Below are 21,519 nucleotides of genomic sequence, written 5' to 3' on the forward strand. Positions count from 1 at the left end.
ACTAATATATCCTCTTCAAAAAACTCTTCTTACCAAATGGTAAGAAGTAAATCAGTTATTTCCACTGAGTTTTTTACCCCGATTTTAAATCTGCATTAGTGTTTTGTATTAGTTATCTGTTGCTACCTAACAAGTTACCCCAAAACTTAGTAGCTTAAAACAATAATAAATATTTATAATCTCATAGTTTCTGTGGGTCAGGAATTTGGGAGTGGCCACAGGTGGATGGTTCTGCCTCAGGGTCTCTCGTGAGGTTACAGTCAAGAGGTTGGCTGTAGATACAATCACCTAAAAGCTTGCCTGGGGACTTCCCTGGTGGTGCAGTAGTTAAGAATCTGCCTGCCAAGGCAGGGGACACGGTTCAAGCCCTGGTCCGGGAAGATCCCACATACCGTGGAGCAACTAAGCCCATGAGGCACAACGACTGAGCCTGCACTCTAGAGCCCGCGAGCCACAACTACTGAGCCTGCGCGCCTAGAGCCCATGCTGCGCAACAAGAGAAGCCATCACGATGAGAAGGAAGCCTGTGCACCGCAACAAAGAGTAGCCCCAGCTCACTGCAACTAGAGAAAGCCCACGTGCAGCAATGAAGACCCAACACAGCCAAAAATAAATAAATAAATAATAAACCTTTAAAAAAAACACACACACTTAAGAGACATAACAAACATATGTAATGTACAGACATTGATAGATCCTGACTCAAACAAAAACTTGTAATAAAAAACATTTTTTGATAATTTTGGGAAATTTAAAATATGGACTAGATATTATTAAATGGTATTTAAAATTTTAATTTTTATTAGGTAAGATGATAAAAAAATGTGGGTGTGGAAAAAATGTCCTTATCTGTTAGAGATACAGGTATAAGTATTTATGGATAAAATGGTATGATGTCTGGGATTTTAAAAAAATACTCCCAAACAACAACAAAACACCATCCATGCTCTGGTCTGTTGATGTGGTATGACTTTTTAAAGTGTAATAGAATATACAATCAAACTTTATAAGAAAGCTCACTCCAGACACAAATGGAATGCGTAATCACCATGTCTGAGGGATATCTTTTCAATATCTGTGAATCCCAGTAACATTGTCAATGAACCTCCAATTCAACATCTCAAATATTTATATACCACAGGATACTTCAGGAGTTAGAGGCCTGTGTCTTTGGTCCCTTTTACTTCACTAAGGGTACAAGAGAAGGCTACATATCTGCAAAGGCCAGAAAGAAGACTGTCAGTTATAGCCTGTGAGGCAGAAGTTAATTGGAGCCAAGTTATCAGGAGGGGCAAAGGAAGAACTGAGAAAGAAAAGAAAAAAAGGTATAAAGCACCCACGGCTCATATTTCCCAAAGGGAGAAAAGATTCTTGACCAGGACAGGTCAGTCCTGGCAAGTTGGAGAGCGGATGGGTCATGGAGAGAGAGAAGAAATGCTTTGGCATGAGGTTTCTCTGCTAGAGGCCAGTTTTGAAGAGCAGATAAAAGACAGAGAGAAGGCTCACACCATCACTTGTTCTAGCATTCTTCTGGCCATTAAATTAGGTCCAAGGCAGAATTCTCTCCCCCAAGCCCTCTACAAAATGTGCAGGAATGACCACCTACCATCAGGTGATACATTATCCAAAAAAAGGAAAACCACCTAAACCCTCCAAACTAGGAAGGGATATGTCCTATTTGTCTATGCCCATGGTTCCTGGCAGCCTTCCCCAGCTCTACCTGTGGTAGGCATTTCTTCTGGAGGAACACTGAACAGATCTTCCTGAGCCTAGTTGATTAGCCCCCTTTCCTACCCTAGAGGTTTTAAACCCAGAGGCAACTTCCAATACTTGAAATAAATAATAAGCTATTTTCAGCAAGTGCCTCAGACCAATGCAGTTCCTGGACCAGAAAAATGTCTAGGAAGCTCAGAACATATATGATAAAGCAAGTGTGCTGGAATTCATAATCTTAATTAATATTACCATTATTGAAGTTACTATTAACCAACTTGTATAGAATTATAGTATTTTGATACTATAAACACTGGTACCTCTGTGCTGGTGTGTACTGGCTGATCATTAAAACCTGGGAGGTTCTCATGTCTTAGTCTGACTCTGAAAGTAACACTGCACTACAAAAAGCTGTAAGCCTGCTATCAGGGCTGGACATCACTGTGTAACACTCTAAGAAGGAAATGTTCTCCTAAAGACTATAAAGTACCATACAAAAAGAGTCTAAAGAAATTTTTAAAATACTGTGTATAACCAAAATACACATTCTGTAGTTATTAAAAGTAACATGTAAAATGGGATCTACCACATTAGGCACAACCGATCCATCACACAGTAAAATTTTATTATGAATTCTGAGTATTGATTAGCAGAATGTACTGAAACTGGATCCCTATCTGTTTTTCTATTGCTTGGTCCCAGAGGTTTTTAATACTTGCAGAATGTAGTGTTTGTTCTGCACACAAAAGAATCACAGTACCTTATAATGTCCATTCATCACAGCATCATGTAGGGGAGTGATCTGGTACATTCCTCTGATATTTACATCTGCTCCACCCTTTAATAGTTCACTTGCTGTCTGATAAAATCCTCCTACACTAGCTTCATGAAGTGCTGTCCAACCTGTTACACAAAAAAGAAATGGTGTTTGTTTATATCTGGCATCTTAATAATGTTTGTGCTTGTCCTTAAAATAAGAACTCTAATTCTAAGTTGTTGCTTTAAAAATATTTTGGTTATATGAGACAAGATAATCTCACCATGAAAGCAACCTGTGTTATTTGTGGATTCAATAAATCTGATGGACAAATAAAATTCCTACCCCTAATTCTGTTGGTGTTAACATGGAAAAATATGAAAATAAGTAAAATATTTGAAACTATTTTTGCCCCCCTCAAATAAAAAGGCTGTAGGGGGGGGTCATTATTAGCTCATAGAGAATGCTGGTTGCAGGCTACTTTTCTGCAGAGAAGAGGGGGAAAAGCCTTATCTGTAACTTAAGGTACTTCCATTAAAATAACCCACCCAGCCAGCAAGACTACGCAGAAGTCAGTTCAAAAGTATACAGTCAACTCGTGAACAACATGGGTTTGAACTGTGCAGGTTCACCTTATACACAGATTTTTTTCCAACAGTAAATACTACAGTACTATACAATCTGAGGTTAGCTGAAGGAGTAACCATGGATACGGAGGGCTAATTGTAACTTATTCTCAGATTTTTGACCATACAGAGGGTTGGCACCCTTAACTCCCAGGTTGTTCATGGATCAACTGTATATTTCTTTTCTCCCTATTTGCAAAAAGTTAGTTACAGTAAATTCAACAAACATACCACAAACTGCTCCAAGAAAACCAGTCATCCAAATAAATATGTTCTTCCTTTGCTAGCCAGATATAATATAATATAAGTCAAAGATATCTAAACTCAAAAAAAACCATACGATTGATGTAAGAAAACATAAAAAGTTACAAGTTAAAGTGTGCTTCATTCTTTCCTTCCATAAACCAGAGTTTCTCAGTCTTGGCACTAACATTTTCAGAACCTTCTCCATAATCCAGTTTCTCAATCTTGGCACTGACATCTTGGGCTAAATGTTCTGGTCACTGTAGGATGTTTAGCAGTATCCCTGGTCTTAATCCATCAGATGCCAGTAGTACCCTGCTGCCTATTCCAGTTGTAAAAACTAAAAATGTTTCCAGAAACTACCAAATGTCCCCTTTGAGGGGACACTCCAGTTAAGAACATCTATAGAAGGAGTTTCTCCAATAGTATTAATTAGAAAGCCTTGAGGAAGAAATGAAGAGCACCAAAACTGGTAAATATATAGTTAATAGAATTTATTTGCTATAAAGTTCCTTAAAATACACAAGGCTACTTAAAGCAAAAATTATAACTTTATGTTTTGGAGTTTATCCTGTATATACATGTAATATATGCAACAGACATAACATAAAGGATAAGGGAGGGGCTTCCCTGGTGGCACAGTGGTTAAGAATCCGCCTGCCAATGCAGGGGACACAGGTTCAAGCCTTGAGCCAGGAAGATTCCACATGCCACAGAGCAACTAAGCCCATGTGCCACAACTACTAAGCCTGTGCTCTAGAGCCCACGAGCCACAACTACTGAGCCTGTGTGCCACAAGTACTGAAGCCTGTGTGCCTAGAGCCCGCGCTCCACAACACGAGAAGCCACTGCAATGAGAAGCTTGCACACAGCAACGAAGAGTAGCCCCCACTCACTGCAACTAGGAAAAGACCACGCACAGCAACGAAGACCCAATGTAGCCAAAAATAAATAAATAAATTTATTAAAATAAAAAAGGGAGATGTATTCAATGTTCTTACATTTTATATGAAGTATTACAATATTAGCTCTAAGACAACTATAAAACATTAAAAATGTATATTGTAATCCCTAGAGTAATCACTACAAAATAATGCAAAGACAAAGAAAGAAACAAATAGATGAAGACACAAGAAACACGAGTAAAATGGCAGTAAATCCAACTATTCATATTAAATGAAAATCGACTAATTACCCCAATTAGACAGGTAGAGGTTGTCAGAATGAAATCAGAACATTTTCTCACACCACATACAAAAATAAACTCAAAAAGGATTGAAGATGTAAATGTAAGATGGAAAATCATAAAACTCCCAGAAGAAAACACAGGCAGAACACACTTTGACATAAATCACAGCAATACTTTTTTGGATCTGTCTCTTAAGATGAAGAAAACAAAAGCAAAAATAAACGAATGGGACCTAGTTAAACTGAAAAGCTTTTGCACAGCAAAGGAAACCATAGACAAAACAAAAAGACAATGTACTGGATGGGAGAAAACATTTGCAAATGATGTGACCAATAAGAGGTTAATATCCAAAATACATAAACAGCTCATACAACTCAATATCAAAAAACCAAAAAGGCCAATCAAAAAATAGGCAGAAGACCTGAACAGACATTTTTCCAAAGAAGACATACAGCTGGCTAACTGGCACATGAAAAGATGCCCAACATGAAAAATTATCAGAGAAATACAAATCAAAACCACAATGAGATATCACCTCACATCTGTCAAAATGGCTATCATCAAAAAGTCTGCAAATAACAAAGGCTGGTGAGGATGCAGAGAAAAGAGAACCCTTGTACACTGTTGGTGGAAATGTAAATTGGTACAGCCACTATGGAAAACTGTATGGAGGTTCCTCAAAAACCAAAAAACAGAACTACGTTATGATCCAGCAATTCTACTGCTGGGTATGTATCTGAAGAAAATGAAAACACTAATTTGAAGATACATGCACCCCAATGTTCACAGCAGCATTATTTACAAATAGTCAAGATCTGGAAGCAACTTAAGTGCCCAACAATGATGAACAGAAAAAGAAGATGTGGTACACACACACACACACACACACACACACACACACACACACACACACACAAACACACACACAATGGAATATTACTCAGCCATAAAAAAGAATGAAATCTGTCATTTGCAACAATGTGGATGGACCTAGAGAGTACTGTGCTTAGCGAAATATGACAGAGGAAGACAAATACTATGTGTTATGACGTGTGCAATCTAAAAAATAAAACAAACAAACAAATGTATATAACAAAACAGAAACAGACTTACACATATAGAGTAAAAACTAATGGTTACCAGTGGATAGAGGGAAGTGGGGAGGGGCAAGAAAGGGGTAGGGAATTAAGAGACACAATCTACTATGTACAAAATACATAAGCAATATGGAAATATTGTACAGGACTGGGAAATATAGCCATTATTTTGTATTAACTTTAAATGGAGTATAACATATAAAAATATTGCATCACTATGTTGTATACCTGAAACTAATATAATATTGTAAATAAACTAAACTTCAATTTTTAAAAATAATAAACAAATAAATGTTTGAGAAAGCCATGCTGGAGTTGAAAGAATAATTGAAAAAATAAAAAATATGTATACTGGCCTCTGCCCCCTGGTTCCTAACACAGAGCTCCTAAAACCCTTGTAAACAGGGGTGGCAGGAGAACCTTTCGTCCTTATAGTCTCTGACCCTAGTTCCTGATACAGAATTTCCAAGACCTTTGTAATTTCCTGAATGATAGGAGAATCTGTCTCAGAGCTCCTAAAATCCCTTGGAATTTCCTGGGAGATAGAAGTGTATTTTGTTCCAATGAGGCAAGTTTTGGTGGTCTCATAGATGAGGCTGGTCACCACAAAGATCAAGTCATAATTAGAAGCTGAAACTTTCAGGTCTGCCTCTGTACTTCAGAAAGGAGAGAGGGCTAGAAATGGATTTAATAAATGATCATGCCTATGTGATGAAGTCCCCATAAAAATCCCCAAAGTATGGGGTTTGGAGAGCTTATCCAGGTTGGTGAACATATCTGCATGCTCAAAGGACAGCACACCCCAATTCCATGGAGACATAATTTCCTGTGTTTCGGACCCTTCCAGACCTCACCTTATGTACCCTCTTCATCTGGCTTTTCAACTGTATCCTTAATCATATGCTTTATTATATAATAAACTGGTAAATATAAGTTAAGTGTTTCCCTGAGTCCATGAGCTGTTCTAGGAAATGATCAAATCCAAGAAATGGGTCATGGTAACTCCCAGTTTGTAGCCAAGGTGAATGAAAGCTGTGGGTAACCTGGTGATCTATTTGTGATTGGCATCTGAAGTGGGGGTGAGCCTCATGGGACTGATTTCTTAATCTGTGGAGTCTATACTAACAATGTTTAGTGTCATAATTGAATTGAATTTCAGGATACCCAGCTGGTATGGAAGAATTGTTCAATGTGTGGAAAACCCACATATCTGGGTGTGAGTAGAGGAGAAACACATGAGTGTCTGCCTTTACATTAAGTATGTAACAAAAACAAATAAGGAGAATCTAGGAATTAGGTATATGGATGTTCACTGTTCAATTCTTTCAACTTTTCTGTATGTTTGAAATATTTCATAATTTCATAAAAATTTTCAAATAAGCATGAACTTTTGGAAGATAACTATTTAAGAACTATCTATTTAAAAAAATAATAATATAAAAACTCTCTTCCCCCAAAGTACTGTCTCCAATAAATAGCGTGAACTAATTGCTATATAGGTTCTGGGACATGTAAACCAGTAGAAATTTGCTTCCTGATAATGTACACTGGTTAACTTGATTATTTGCCACACTCTAGGTTTGGTGGGATGAAAAATGAAGTATCAGAAATCCAAAAGTTATTAACTTTGGAATGCAGATGATGATTTTCCTTCTAGGAAACTTCCTTTCCTTATTTAGGTTTTGCTTAAACTACAATAAAAATTAGTTTCCTAAAGGGGACAGAAATGGCTGCTACAGGAATGAGAAAATAACCGTAACAAAATGTTTGTTTTCCCTGAGCTCAGAATGACTAAAAGATAAGGTAAATGTAAAGCAACTATCTGGCTTCCAAGAAAAAGCCAGTCTCGTACACTAAATTTACTTCAGAAAATTCCCAAAGAAAACAAAGTACATGTGAGCAATTTATAGTAAATGATGGGGTCTTGGGGATGGAAACTGAAAATGAATGCTACTTTAAGTGTGACCTAAGTAAGCAAGGATGACCCAGTGATGAACAGTATCAGTTCCAGGGTTGAAAGAAATTCCCAGCAGCAACAAAGCCAGAGGGACCTTTATTCTGCAGAGAGCTACTCTAGACCACAGAAAGGGCTACATATTCCAGAAAGAAATCATATGTAACAAAGAATTTCCCTTCTCCTAAGGCTTACTCCTACTGTGTTGTAAAACCACTCCTCTTAAATAAAGATGGAGTACATTTTATAACAGATCTTTTATTATCTCCCAAAATTGCAGGTTGGGAGATCCTTAAGCAACATCATTTTTTCTTTTTAAAAATGTAACTATGGGGCTTCCCTGGTGGCGCAGTGGTTGAGAGTCTGCCTGCCGATGCAGGGTACAAGGGTTCGTGCCCCGGTCCGGGAAGATCCCACATGCCGCAGGGCGGCTGGGCCCGTGAGCCATGGCCGCTGAGCCTGCGCGTCCGGAGCCTGTGCTCCGCAACGGGCCACAACAGTGAGAGGCCCGCGTACCGCAAAAAAAAAAAAACAAAAAAAAAACTGTAACTATGGAGAAAATTTCTTTAAAGGTTTATAAAAGTGTAAATTTCCTATGAAGACAATATAATTTAATGCATTTGTTTAAAAAGATTCAAGATCATAATAATATTAGTTATATGATCTAATGCAGCAATTGTTAACACCTACAGAGATATAAAGTGCACTCTCTTCATTACAGTCCTCAACAATTTTGCCTCTCATTTTTTTTTGTTTTGTTTTGTTTTTTGGTGGTACACGGGCCTCTCACTGTTGTGGCCTCTCTCGTTGCCGAGCACAGGCTCCGGACGCGCAGGCTCAGCGGCCATGGCTCACTGGCCCAGCCACTCTGCGGCATGTGGGATCTTCCCGGACCGGGGCACGAACCCGTGTCCCCTGCATCGGCAGGTGGATTCTCAACCACTGCGCCACCAGGGAAGCCCTTGCCTCTCATTTTTTATCTGTCTCTTGCCTTGCTGTTGGCTTAAACTTCCTGCTATTATCAATATCCTGGCCTAGGCCAACCTTTCTTTTCAGTTCTAATGTGTCATAGGCTTAGGAATCAGATAGGATTCTGTGTAAAATAATGCTCAAGTCATTGATCTGAGAGGGTTTTAGCAAAGAAGCTTTATTAGATCTATTTTAGGTATTCAGAATTTATTTTCAGGCTACTTCATGGTTGTCACCCTTGGTTTTGATAGGTAAAGAATTATTGAAATTGGTTTTTTAAATCAAAGATATCACAAAATGTAAATGAGGACTTATAAAATGCAAATGTTACCTATAAAAAGACCATTGGTCTGTTACTATAACATTTTGTTAATTCCTCAAAAGGCACTTAAGCCTTTATTGGATTATCTCACAAAATAAATTTATTTAAACCTTCCTAGTAGATACTGTTTATCTTTTTGTTTTCATAGTATCTGGCACAGAGGAGGCATACGGTAAAATCTCACTACATTGTATTAGATGGAGGCCATATACCTCTTGTCCGTAGTTCTTGAACATTAATGAGAATAAAAATCATCTAGGGAACTTGATTTCCAGATTTTAACCTATAGATTTTGATTGTGATTTTGACTGATTTTGTGTGTGTGTGCTTTGGGGGGGTGAAATAAAGGTTGCATTTTGAACAAATATTTTAAGTGACTCTTACGAAAATGGCTTATGGACAACCCTTTGCAAACACTGCTCTCTGCAATTCTGTAGGATGTGGTAGCCAGAAGTAGTAAAGGTCAGATTAAGATGCAAATTGAGAAGGAAAAATAGAAAACAAGAGAGTTCAAAAAGTCCAGAAAATATGGAAGGATAAAGAATTCATGAAGGTCACAGAAGTACCTAGGGAAGTGAGGAGAAGGTCACTGCCTGGCCAAAGACAAGCAGGGAATAGCAACTGGGGATGTTAGTGATGGCACAGAAAAAAAGGTTAATGAAAAGAAACATGTTAAGACTGATGCTTGGGAAATCCATAAAGTCCAGTTAGTGGCATGCAGAACTACTCCTGAACTTAAGGAGCACATAGAGACTAAGAGAAAGAACCATATATTTCTCAAAATCAAGGGAGCAAGTGCTCTGGCTAGCAAGTAAGGATCCAAGGTTGAGGGCTATAAGACCATAATGGATGAACTGGGTGTGAGACTTAGAATAATAGTCTTTAAAACCCTGATTATAGGATAAACCCAGGTGCTGCTAAAGTAAGTACTGGGGGTGCACTTTTAATCACCTGCTTGTCCATGGATTGTGCTGCTGATGTCTGTGTACCATAAGACTTTGTGCATTGTTTCATACACCGAGAAAGTCTAGAAACAATAGTAAAAAGTATGGACACAGTGCTGCTCAGTGTTTTAAGTACTTAAGTGCCTTTAAGGAATCATTTCTCTCCAGGAGAATGTATCAGGTTCTCCCCACAGGAAGACTGTACCAGAGACCTAGCCTTGCAGAAAGACTGTTCTTTCTGAGCTTCCTGCCCCACCCTCTCTACCTCATAGTCTGTTCTCTTCATTTCCCTGGCAATTGTCCTTGCTGTACATCTACCATTTTATCATCAATTTTCCCTGAAGTTCAGTGTACCATCAGCTTCTTTCAGCTGTGAACCTCATTTCTCTTCCATTAAAAGCTGAGTCTCATAGTAAAAATGCCCACACAAAGCCAGCAAGCCAGCCCCAGGAACCCCATCCTTCTGTGTAATGCCACTGCACATGGCCCACCTGGTGCAGTGGGCCTTTGAAGGCATAACCTTTGAAGGCAGGCATAATCTTTGAAGGTGAAATGTAATGTTCTTCTCTTGCCTCTCCCCCCCTATCTTACCACTTCCCTGGGAAATGATGGTGAAGCACTGCCTAAGCAGAAAAATTACCTGGAAGCTTTCTGTTTGAGACTTGCCTTAGGTCTACTTTGCTATACTTTCATAGTAGTGACTCAGCTGAAACTACAAACCACTCTTAAGATAACTGTAAGTGGTAACCACAACCTACCAGCATAACTTGGTTGATTAACATTTCCACCTTTCTTCAGATAATGATGAACAAGATTAGCATCATTGTTCAGAGCAGCTTTATACAGTAAGTTCTCTCCAAACATGTTTCTCCGGTTAATGTTACAAGATACTTTATTCATCTTCATTTTTTCTTAAATGAGGGCATGAACAAAAGAAAACAAAAAAATTAATAATCCTTATTTGAAAATCAAGAGGAATATAAGTAATAGAATGAATCCAGTCAACATTCTGGAATAGAGTACATTACATTATGGAGGAGTATTTCATCCATTAACCCATCTATAATGGTATCTACATGCAAAAAGGTGAAAAAGACAAATGACATTAGTTTGAAATATTTGAGTAAATTATAAATCATGTAAGCAGTTTATATTGATTGAAAGAAACTCCAGGAAAGGTGCATATATGAGAAGACTAATGGATTATTTTCCTAAAAGTTCTGGTGAAAGGGATTATTTAAATCCAGAATTAGATGTTATTAAACCTAACAAAATATTACAATACCAAAATGTCTTATAAAACCATGAGGAGAAAATCTCAGAAGTGTATAAGGAAGATATAAAAATTAACCCCAGCAAGACCAGAAAAGAGAATGCTAAATTTTCTTTCTTTACTAAAAATAATTGTCATGAAATTAAATAAAGCTTGGTCTTGAGCAGTATAATAGTTTTGACTTCCTAAGCTGGGAAATACACAAGTTATTATCCAGGTTATATATACCAAGTATCGTTTTTCCCCTGTGCCTCCTAAACTCCTCATCTAGATAATCCACATCCTGTCAATTTTTACAGATAATACTCATTTGGTTTCCTGAATTTCAGAATAGCTTTTTTTTCCTTTGGCACACCGCCCAGCTTGTGGGATTGAACCCGGGCCCTCAGCAGTGAGAGCAGAGTCCTAACCACCGGACCGCCAGGGAATTCCCTCAGAGTAACTTTGGTGATAGCTTTTCCAGTTTCATCTAAATAACTTGCCCCATCCTAAAACCTCAGAAAGGTAATTGAGTACTGCAAAAGATTTCTTAATGGACCACAATTTAACTGCTTTGTTTTTATTTGATTCTCTCCATTCAGTTCCACTGTAAAACAAACCAACTGCTGAACACCTGAGCCTGCCTTCCCCCACCCCAGACTACAAAGCATTCTGCTCCCACCAGATAAACTATATGCAAAAATCAGTAGTCTTTACTCCCAGATCTGTCTTTTCCAGTTGTACCTCTATTATAAATATGCAATTTATTCAAAATAACAAATTAAGAATACAAAAATTTTCAATGAACACTAAGTTGTGAAAGACATTCACTTCCAATCATGACTATGTGACTTGCCCTCCCATTGTAAACAACTAGAATATTAAGCAAAATATATGGAGGGAAAAGACCCTTTATTCAGACATTGGAAAACAGGTAGTTCTGACCTATTTGACTCCCCTGAGTGAAGACAAACAATGAAGTGAGCCCTAAGGTCACTCACTCCAGCTTCTTGTCTGGAGGCTTTTCAGAGTATAGCACAAGCACAGCAAGGTGATTCTGCTGAGCTAAGGAGACAGAGGTCAGAGTCTGGGGAGGCTGGTGTGAACAGAACTTACAGGGCAGGGCACCAGAGATGAGAGCATAGAGAAAAGGCACCAGAAATCTGTAAGAAGGGCTCCTTAAGTCGTTATCTGAATACTGAACTGCTCATGCGTGGGGTGAATCTTCATGAGGCTGGGCAAGAACAATTACCCAGGAACTATAAATTAACAACCATCAGAGATCACACAGGCTGGGAGACATTCACATTCCTGCCAGGCTGAGGAGAGAGACCTTGCTCAACTACTGGAACATTCAGAGAGACCTTTAATGGGTCATGTCCTAGTAGCAGAGCTAAACTAGTCCTAGAGTAAAGCCTACACTAGACCTGCCTAACAAGGTTTTAAAAAAACTGTTGAAAGGATCAAACTGATCTTCAAGTAACTTGTTGGCCAAAACAAAAATCAACACTCTTAAAATACACAGAATGACACTGAAGAACATTCTGCTGCATATGGATATCCAATTATTCTCCACTACAAAGGCCTTGTGCCTTTGTCAAAACTCAGGGTTTATTTCTGAACTCCCTTCTCCTTCCATGGACCTATTTCCCTATCTTGATGCCAATATCATGCTGTTTTGATTATACCATATAATAATTCTTGAAATCAGGTAGTGTTAGCCCTTTAACTTTGTTCTTTATCAGAGTTGTCTTACTATTCTAGATTCTTTGCATTCCATATGAATTTTAGAACCAGCTTTGGAATTTCTGTAAGAAAATCCTACAGGAATTTTTATTGAGATTGTGTAGAATCCATAAATATACCTGAGTAGAAATAACATCTTAATAATATTGTCTTCTGACTCAATCTCTCTCCATTTCTCTCCATCAAATTTTCTGTGTTGGGCTTCCCTGGTGGCGCAGTGGTTGAGAGTCTGCCTGCCGATGAAGGGGATACAGGTTCGTGCCCCGGTCCGGGAAGATCCCACATGCCACGGAGCGGCTGGGCTTGTGAGCCGTGGCTGCTGAGCCTGCGCGTCTGGAGCCTGTGCTCCGCAATGGGAGAGGCCACAGCAGTGAGAGGCCCGCGTACGGGAAAAAAAAAAAATTTCCGTGTTTTCTCTGTTTAATATTTTGTAGGTTTCAGTGTACCTGTCTTTTACATCTTTTGCTAAATTTTATCTGTATTTCACATTTTTTGAAACTGCGGCATAAATTTCACTTCCTAATTGTTTGGTTTTCATATTTCACTTTCTAATTGTTGCTATAATACAGAAATATAATTAATATTTGTATATTGATCTTGTATCTTGCAACTTTGCTAAACTCACTTACAGTTGTTTTTATTGTAGATTCCATCAGATTTTCTATACAGATGATTATGTCACTTGTGACTAAAGACTGTTTTACTTCTTCTTTTCCAACACGGATGCCTTTTATTTGTTTATCTTCTTGACTGTACTGGCTAGGACCTCCAATACAATGAGCAAGTGGTGGGAACAGACATCCCTGTCTTATTTCTGATCTTAGGGGGAAAGCATTCAGTCTTTCACCATTAAGTATGACAGCTGTGTATTTTTTTTTGTAGATGCCCTTTGTCAGATTAACCAAGTTCCCCTCTATTCTGAGTTTGCTGAGTTTTCATCAGTAATGGATGTTAGGTGTTGTCAAAATCTTTCTCTGCATCATCTACTAAGATGATCATATGGTTTTTCATTTTTAGCTTATTAATATAACAAATCACAGTGACTGATTTTCAAATGTAATGTAATGTAAATTTTTTGTTCTAGTTCCGTAAAAAATGCCATTGGTAATTTAATAGGGATTGCATTGAATCTGTAGATTGCTTTGGGTAGTATAGTCATTTTCACAATATTGATTCTTCCAATCCAAGAACATGGTATATCTCTCCATCTGTTGGTATTATCTTTAATTTCTTTAATCAGTGTCTTATAGTTTTCTGCATACAGGTCTTTTGTCTCCCTAGGTAGGTTTATTCTTAGGTATTTTATTCTTTTTGTTGCAATGGTAAATGGGAGTGTTTCCTTAATTTTTCTTTCAGATTTTTCATCATTAGTGTATAGGAATGCAAGAGATTTCTGTGCATTAATTTTGTATCCTGCTACTTTAACAAATTCATTGATTAGCTCTAGTAGTTTTCTGGTGGCATCTTTAGGATTATCTATGTATAGTATCATGTCATCTGCAAACAGTGAGTTTTACTTCTTCTTTTCCAATTTGTATTCCTTTTATTTCTTTTTCTTCTCTGATTGCCATGGCTAGGACTTCCAAAACTATGTTGAATAACAGTTGTGAGAGTGGAAATCCCTGTCTTCTTCCTGATCTTAGAGGAAATGCTTTCAGTTTTTCACCATTGAGAACGATGTTTGCTGTGGGTTTGTCGTATATGGCCTTTATTATGTTGAGGTAGGTTCCCTCTATGCCCACTTTCTGGAGAGTTTTTGTCCTAAATGGGTGTTGAATTTTGTCAAAAGCTTTTTCTGCATCTATTGAGATGATCATATGGTTTTTATTCTTCAATTTTTTAATATGGTGTATCACATTGATTGATTTGCATATATTGAAGAATCCTTGCATCCCTGGGATAAATCACACTTGATCATGGTGTATGATCCTTTTAATGTGTTGTTGGATTATGTTTGCTAGTATTTTGTTGAGGATTTTGGCATCGATATTCATCAGTGATATTGGTCTGTAATTTTCTTTTCTGGTAGTATCTTTGTCTGGTTTTGGTATCAGGGTGATGTTGGCCCCATAAAATGAGTTTGGGAGTGTTCCTTCCTCCGCAATTTTTGGAAAGAGTTTGAGAAGGATGGGTGTTAGCTCTTCTCTAAATGTTTGATAGAATTCACCTGTGAAGCCATTTGGTCCTGGACTTCTGTTTGTTGGAAGATTTTTATCACAGTTTCAGTTTCATTGCTTGTGATTGTTCTGTTCATATTTTCTATATCTTCCTGGTTCAGTCTTGGAAGGTTATACCTTTCTAAGAATTTGTCCATTTCTTCCAGGTTGTCCTGTTTATTGGCATAGTTGCTTGTAGTAGTCTCTTGGGATGCTTTGTATTTCTATGGTATGTGTTGAAACTTCTCCTTTTTCATTGCTAATTTTACTGATTTGAGTCCTCTCCCTCTTTTTCTTGTTGAGTCTGGCTAATGGTTTATCAATTTTGTTTATCTTCTCAAAGAACCAACTTTTAGTTTTCTTGATCTTTGCTATTGTTTTCTTTGTTTCTATTTCATTTATTTCTGCTCTGAACTTTCTGATTTTTTCCTTCTGCTAACTTTGGGTTTTGTTTACTCTTCTTTCTCTAGTTCCTTTAGGTGTAAGGTTAGATTGTTTGTTTGAGGTTTTTCTTGTTTCTTGAGGTAGCCTTGTATAGCTATAAACTTCCCTCTTAGAACTGCATTTGCTGCATCCCATAGGTTTTGGACCATCATGGTTTCATTATCATTTGTCTCTAGGTATTTTTTATTTCCTCTTTGATTTCTTCAGTGATCTCTTGGTTATTTAGTAACGTATTGTTTAGCCTCCATGTGTTTGTGTTTTTTACATTTTTTTCCCTGTAATTCATTTCTAATCTCATAGTGTTGTGGTCAGAAAAGATGCTTGATATGATTTCAATTTTCTTAAATTTACTGAGGCTTGATTTGTGACCCAAGATGTGATTTATCCTGGAGAATGTTCCCTGTGCACTTGAGAAGAAAGTGTAATCTGTTTTTGGATGGAATGTCCTATAAATATCAATTAAATCTATCTGGTCTATTGTGTCATTTAAAGCTTCTTTTCCGTATTTATTTTCATTTTGGATGATCTGTCCATTGGTGTAAGCAAGGTGTTATTAAAGTCCCCCACTATTATTGTGTTACTGTCGATTTCCTCTTTTAGAGCTGTTAGCAGTTGCCTTATGTATTGAGGTGCTCCTATGTTGGGTGCATATATATATTTATAATTGTTATATCTTCTTCTTGGATTGATCCCTTGATCATTATGTAGTGTTCTTGTCTCTTGTAACATTCTATATTTTAAAGTCTATTTTATCTGATATGAGTATTGCTATTCCAGCTTTCTTTTGATTTCCATTTGCATGGAATATCTTTTTCCATCCCCTCACTTTCAGTCTGTATGTGTCCCTAGGTCTGAACTGCGTCTTTTGTAGACAGCATATAGATGGGTCTTGTTTTTGTATCCATTCAGTGAGCCTGTGTCTTTTGGTTGTAGCATTTAATCCATTCATGTTTAAGGTAATTATTGATATGTATGTTCCTATGACCATTTTCTTAATTGTTTTGAGTTTGTTTTTGTAGTTCCTTTTCTTCTCTTGTTTTTCCCACTTAGAGAAGTTCCTTTAGCATTTGTTGTAAAGCTGGTTTGGTGGTGCTGAATTCTCTTAGCTTTCGGTTGTCTGTAAAGCTTTTGATTTCTCCATCAAATCTGAATGAGATCCGTGCCGGGTAGAGTAATCTTGGTTGTAGGTTCTTCCCTTTTATCAGTTTAAGTATATCATGCCACTCCCTTCTGGCTTGTAGAGTTTCTGCTGAGAAATCAGCTGTTAATCTTATGGGAGTTCCCATAACAAAGTATGTTATTTGTCATTTTTCCCTTGCTGCTTTCAATAATTTTTCTTTGCCTTTAATTTTTCTCAATTTCATTACTGTGTGTCTCAGAGTGTTTCTCCTTGGGTTTATCCTGTATGGGACTTGCTGCATTTCCTGGACTTGGGTGGTTATTTCCTTTCCCATGTTAGGGAAGTTTTTGACTATAATCTCTTCTAATTTTCTCGGGTCCTTTCTCTCTCTCTTCTCCTTCTGGGACCCCTATAATGTGAATGTTGTTGTGTTTAATGGTGTCCCAGAGGTCTCTTAGGCTGTCTTCCTTTCTTTTCATTCTTTTTTCTTTATTCTGTTCCACAGCAGTGAATTCCACCATTCTGTCTTCCAGGTCACTTATCCGTTCTTCTACCTCAGTTATTTTGCTATTGATTCCTTCTAGTGTAGTTTTCATTTCAGTTATTGTATTGTTCATCTCTGTTTATTTGTTCTTTAATTCTTCTAGGTCTTTGTTAAACATTTCTTGCATCTTCTCCATCTTTGCCTCCATTCTTTTTCCAAGGTCCTGGATCATCTTCACTATCATTATTCTGAATTCTTTTTCTGGCAGGTTGCCTATCTCCACTTCATTTAGTTGTTTTTCTGGAGTTTTATCTTGTTCCTTCATCTGGTACATAGCCCTCTGCTTTTTCATCTTGTCTATCTTTCTGTGAATGTGGTTTTTGTTCCACAGGCTGCAGGATTGTAGGACTTCTTGCTTCTATTGTCTGCTCTCTGGTGGATGAGGCTATCTAAGAGGCCTGTGTTAAGTTTCTTGATGGGAGGGACTGATGGTGGGTAGAGCTGATTGTTGCTCTGTTGGGCAGAGCTCAGTAAAACTTTATCTGCTTGACTGGTGATGGGTGGGGCTGGGTTCCCTCCCTGTTGGTTGTTTGGCCTGAGGCAACCCAACACTGAAGCCTACTTGGGCTCTTTGGTGGGGCTAATGACAGACTCTGGGAGGGCTCACACCAAGGAGTACTTCCCAGAACTTCTGCTGCCAGTGTCCCTGTCCTAACGGTGACACATAGCCCCACCCCTGCCTCTGCAGGAGACCCCCCAACACCAGCAGGTAGGTCTGGTTCAGTCTCCCCTGGGGTCACTGCTCCTTCCCCTGGGTCCCTATGCACACACTACTTTGTGTGTGTCCTCCAGGAGTGGAGTCTCTGTTTCCCCCAGTCCTGTCGAAGCGCTGCAATCAAATCCCACTAGGCTTCAAAGTCTGACTCTGTAGGAATTCCTCCTCCCGTTGCCAGATCCCCAGGTTGGGAAGCCTGACGTGGGGCTCAGAACCTTCATTCCAGTGGGTGGACTTCTGTGGTATAAGTGTTTTCCAGTCTATGAGTTACCCACCCAGCAGTTATGGGATTTGATTTTACTATGACTGCGCCCCTCCTACCGTCTCATTGTGGCTTCTCCTTTGTGTTTGGATGTAGGGTATCTTTTTTGGTGAGTTCCAGTGTCTTCCTGTCAATGATTGTCCAGCAGCTAGTTGTGATTCTGGTGTTCTCACAAGAGGAAGTGAGAGCACGTCCTTCTACTCCGCCATCTTGGTTCCTCTCCCCTCACCTTCATTTTTAAAAGATATTTTTCTAGGTATAGAATTTAGGTTCTAGTTATAGAATTCTATAGAATTTCTTTTAGTACTTTAAAGCTGCTGCTCCACTGTCTTCTTGCTTGCATTGTTTCCAACAAGAAATTTGATATTACCCTTATGACATGAAAAAAAAAAAATGGCCTTTTTTTCCTTATCAACACATACATATTCTTCTGACTTCTTAAATGACTGAATATTATTTCATTGGTTACATTATAATTTGTTAACTATTCACTTAATTTAGATTGTTTCTAGTCATTTTATTATAATAAACAATGCTGTAATGAACAACTTTATAAAATATATTTACATATTATATTTTATAAAGCCATAGAATAAATTCCTTTAAACAGAATTGCTGATTCAAAAGAACTGTGATTTAAAATTCTGATGAATGTAAATAAACTGCCCTATAAAAAGACTGAAAAAACTTTTACCAAAAACATATGAGATTGTTTACTTTTTCCACATTCTTGCCACTGGGAATTCTCAAATGTTTATTGGCATTCTCTTAGTTGAAAATTGTACTTGTTAATTTGCATTTCTTTAAGTATAAGTGAGATGTTAATCTTCTCAGGTATTTACATTTTTTTTCCTGTGAACTCCTATTTTTCTTTATCCTTACTGTTTTGTAAGAGCTCTTTGCATACTAGTATAATTAACCCCTTGTCATGTGTTATTAATATTTCTTCTGTGTTTGATGATGGTTTTCTTTACGATATCTTTCCATATAATTTTTAAAAAATGTATATAGTCAATTTTATCATTCTTTTCCCTCCTGACTTCTGGTTTTGAATTGTTCTTTACAAAGGGTTTTTCCAAGATTATAAAAAGATTCACTTGTCTTTTCTCCTAGAACTTTTTTTTTCCTTTAACTCTGGCCAGACTGGAATTAAATTTGGTATGAGGAATGTTATAGGGATCCAACTGTTTGTGTTTTTCACTATTTATTATTTAGTCCTTCTTTCTGCCATCAATTTGAGATGCCATATTTATCATAGACCTACGCCCATATTCCCATTGTATCTGGCTTCTACATCTAAACCCTTTATTCTGTTTCGCTGATTTATCTGTCCATTCCTGTGCCAATACCAACTTATTTTAAGTTCTATTGTTTTCTAATTGCTTTCACATTATGTAGAGCAGGTTCCTGCCTCTCTACTCTCCCTTTGTTTTATTTTTCAGAATTTTCTTGGTTAGTATTTTATATTTAGTTTTCCAGCTGAAATTCTATATCATTCTCATAGCTAATCTCCAGCCCTATAAAGCAAAATAAAACAAAACAATTAACAAATACACAAAAAACTGTTTTTGATTGAGCTCTCATGCATTTACAGAATAATTTAGGGAGAAGTAAGTTTCTTACAATACTGAATCTTTATGGTCAAGAATAAGGCTCTTCTTTCCATTTATTCAAGTCTTTTTTTATGTCCCTTAGCATAATTTTTACACTTTCTTCTTACAGGTATGGCAATTTCTTATTAGGTATATAAGCAGGTATTTTCTCTCTTTTGTAACTATTATAAATGGGATCTTCTCTTATATTTTGTAAGTGGGTAGTACTTATATGAAAGGTATTTACTTTTGTCTTCTTTTGGTTTATTGAATTTTAAAAACTTTTTAGCTGGAAATAATTTCCAATTTATAAAAAAGTTATAAAAATAAAACAAAGGATTCCCCCATTGTTAACATTTTGCTGCCACTTAAATCATTCTATCTCCCTCTTTATATATACATATACATGCACACAGACACATATACACATAATGAATAACTTGCATACACCATGCCTCTTTACTTACTAATACTTAAGAACATATTCTCTAAAAGGAAGGACACTATCTTACATAACCAAATTATTAAATTAAGAAAATTTAACATTGATACAATATTATTCTTTGATCTACAGTCCATATTTCAATTCTGCCAACTGTCACGCTATCTATTATTTTGTAACCTGTACTCCTAGGTTCTTATTATTTCTGATAGTTTTTTAGTTCATTCTTTGGGGTTTTATATATAGGAACGAAGAAATAACACCTAAATATATAATAATTTCTTTTATTTATTCTTCTGGTTATAATTTCCCAAAGCCTATGCTAGGTTAGTCACACCACAAATAGGTCAGATATCTAAATTTCAAAAGGGTTCTGAAACTATTCTCTTAAAAGTACAAGTACAGGAAATATACCAGCCTATTAGGCAGAAGTTCAGGATCCTAGTTATACTACTAATGAGCTATGCAGTGCTGGGGAAAATCCTTAACCTCTCTGAACTTCCTCATCAGTAGAATGAGAAAGTTGAGACATATAATCTCTAAATCCTTTTTTAGTACCAGGATTCTATATTTTTGTAAGTTACTTATTAAAGAAATAAAGAAATAAAATACACCTCACCATTTTTCCCTGCAAGTTTTCTGTTTTTCCTGATCTGTTCTCCACTCTTGAGTCTGGATGAATGCATAGTCTTCTCTTTACCTTCAATCCTTAAAGCAGGATTCTGCATTCTTGAAAAATAAATGTGCTTTTAAAATTACTATCATGTTCTCCACAACCATTCAAAAAGAATCATAACGAATTTTTGACTAATTTTTTTTTTAAACTCAAAAACATATTTTACTGAGCTGTTGTCAAGCAGGATGGCAGTTTTAAATATGGAGATGGCTCCTGAGTAAACTGCAGATAATTCTGTGACAGACATGCCAGTCATCATGGTTTCTTTGTCTTTGTGCCACCTATGGGTTTCTCTCCTTTAGGGATAGTCACCTATAAGTGAGTATTTTGAGGCTCCTGTCCCTCACTCCCCACGCTGGCATGCCACTATCCACTCTATTCACAACTTCTAGGAAAAAAGAGGCAGGCAAAAAAAAAGGACTTGCCCTGTGGTATGGCACTGATCAAAAAACTGTAAAATACTGGCATAAAAGCATATATGGGTAGGTTTATTTTGGTTCTCTCTATTCTGAGAGCCCCCAAATAAAGCTACCAATATATGGTTAATTAATCTATGACAAAGGAGCCAAGAGTATACAATGGGGAAAGGACAGTCTCTTCAATAAATGGTGTTGAGAAAACTGGACAGCCAAATGCAAAAGAATAAAGCTGGATCACAGTCTCACACCATATACAAAAATCAACTCAAAATGGATTGAAGACTTGAAAGTAATACTTGAAACCACAGAACTCCTAGGAAAAAACATAAGTAAGCAC

The 21,519-nt window shown here is 37.2% G+C and overlaps 1 protein-coding gene across 1 annotated transcript in view; it reads right to left on the reverse strand.

Moving 5' to 3' along the window:
* ANKRD31 (ankyrin repeat domain 31) overlaps nucleotides 1-21,519 on the reverse strand; it is a 131,729-nt gene that overhangs the window by 79,191 nt on the left and 31,019 nt on the right. Inside the window, exons 9-11 of the mRNA XM_059062738.2 lie at nucleotides 20,707-20,816; nucleotides 10,573-10,725; nucleotides 2,474-2,616 (exon numbers count right to left, since the gene is read on the reverse strand). Coding sequence (XP_058918721.1) covers nucleotides 2,474-2,616; nucleotides 10,573-10,725; nucleotides 20,707-20,816 — 406 coding nt within the window. The remainder of the gene's footprint in view (nucleotides 1-2,473; nucleotides 2,617-10,572; nucleotides 10,726-20,706; nucleotides 20,817-21,519) is intronic.

This window comes from Kogia breviceps, chromosome 4 (assembly GCF_026419965.1).
Source record: "Kogia breviceps isolate mKogBre1 chromosome 4, mKogBre1 haplotype 1, whole genome shotgun sequence".
In the NCBI taxonomy this organism is placed as follows: Eukaryota; Metazoa; Chordata; class Mammalia; order Artiodactyla; family Physeteridae; genus Kogia; species Kogia breviceps.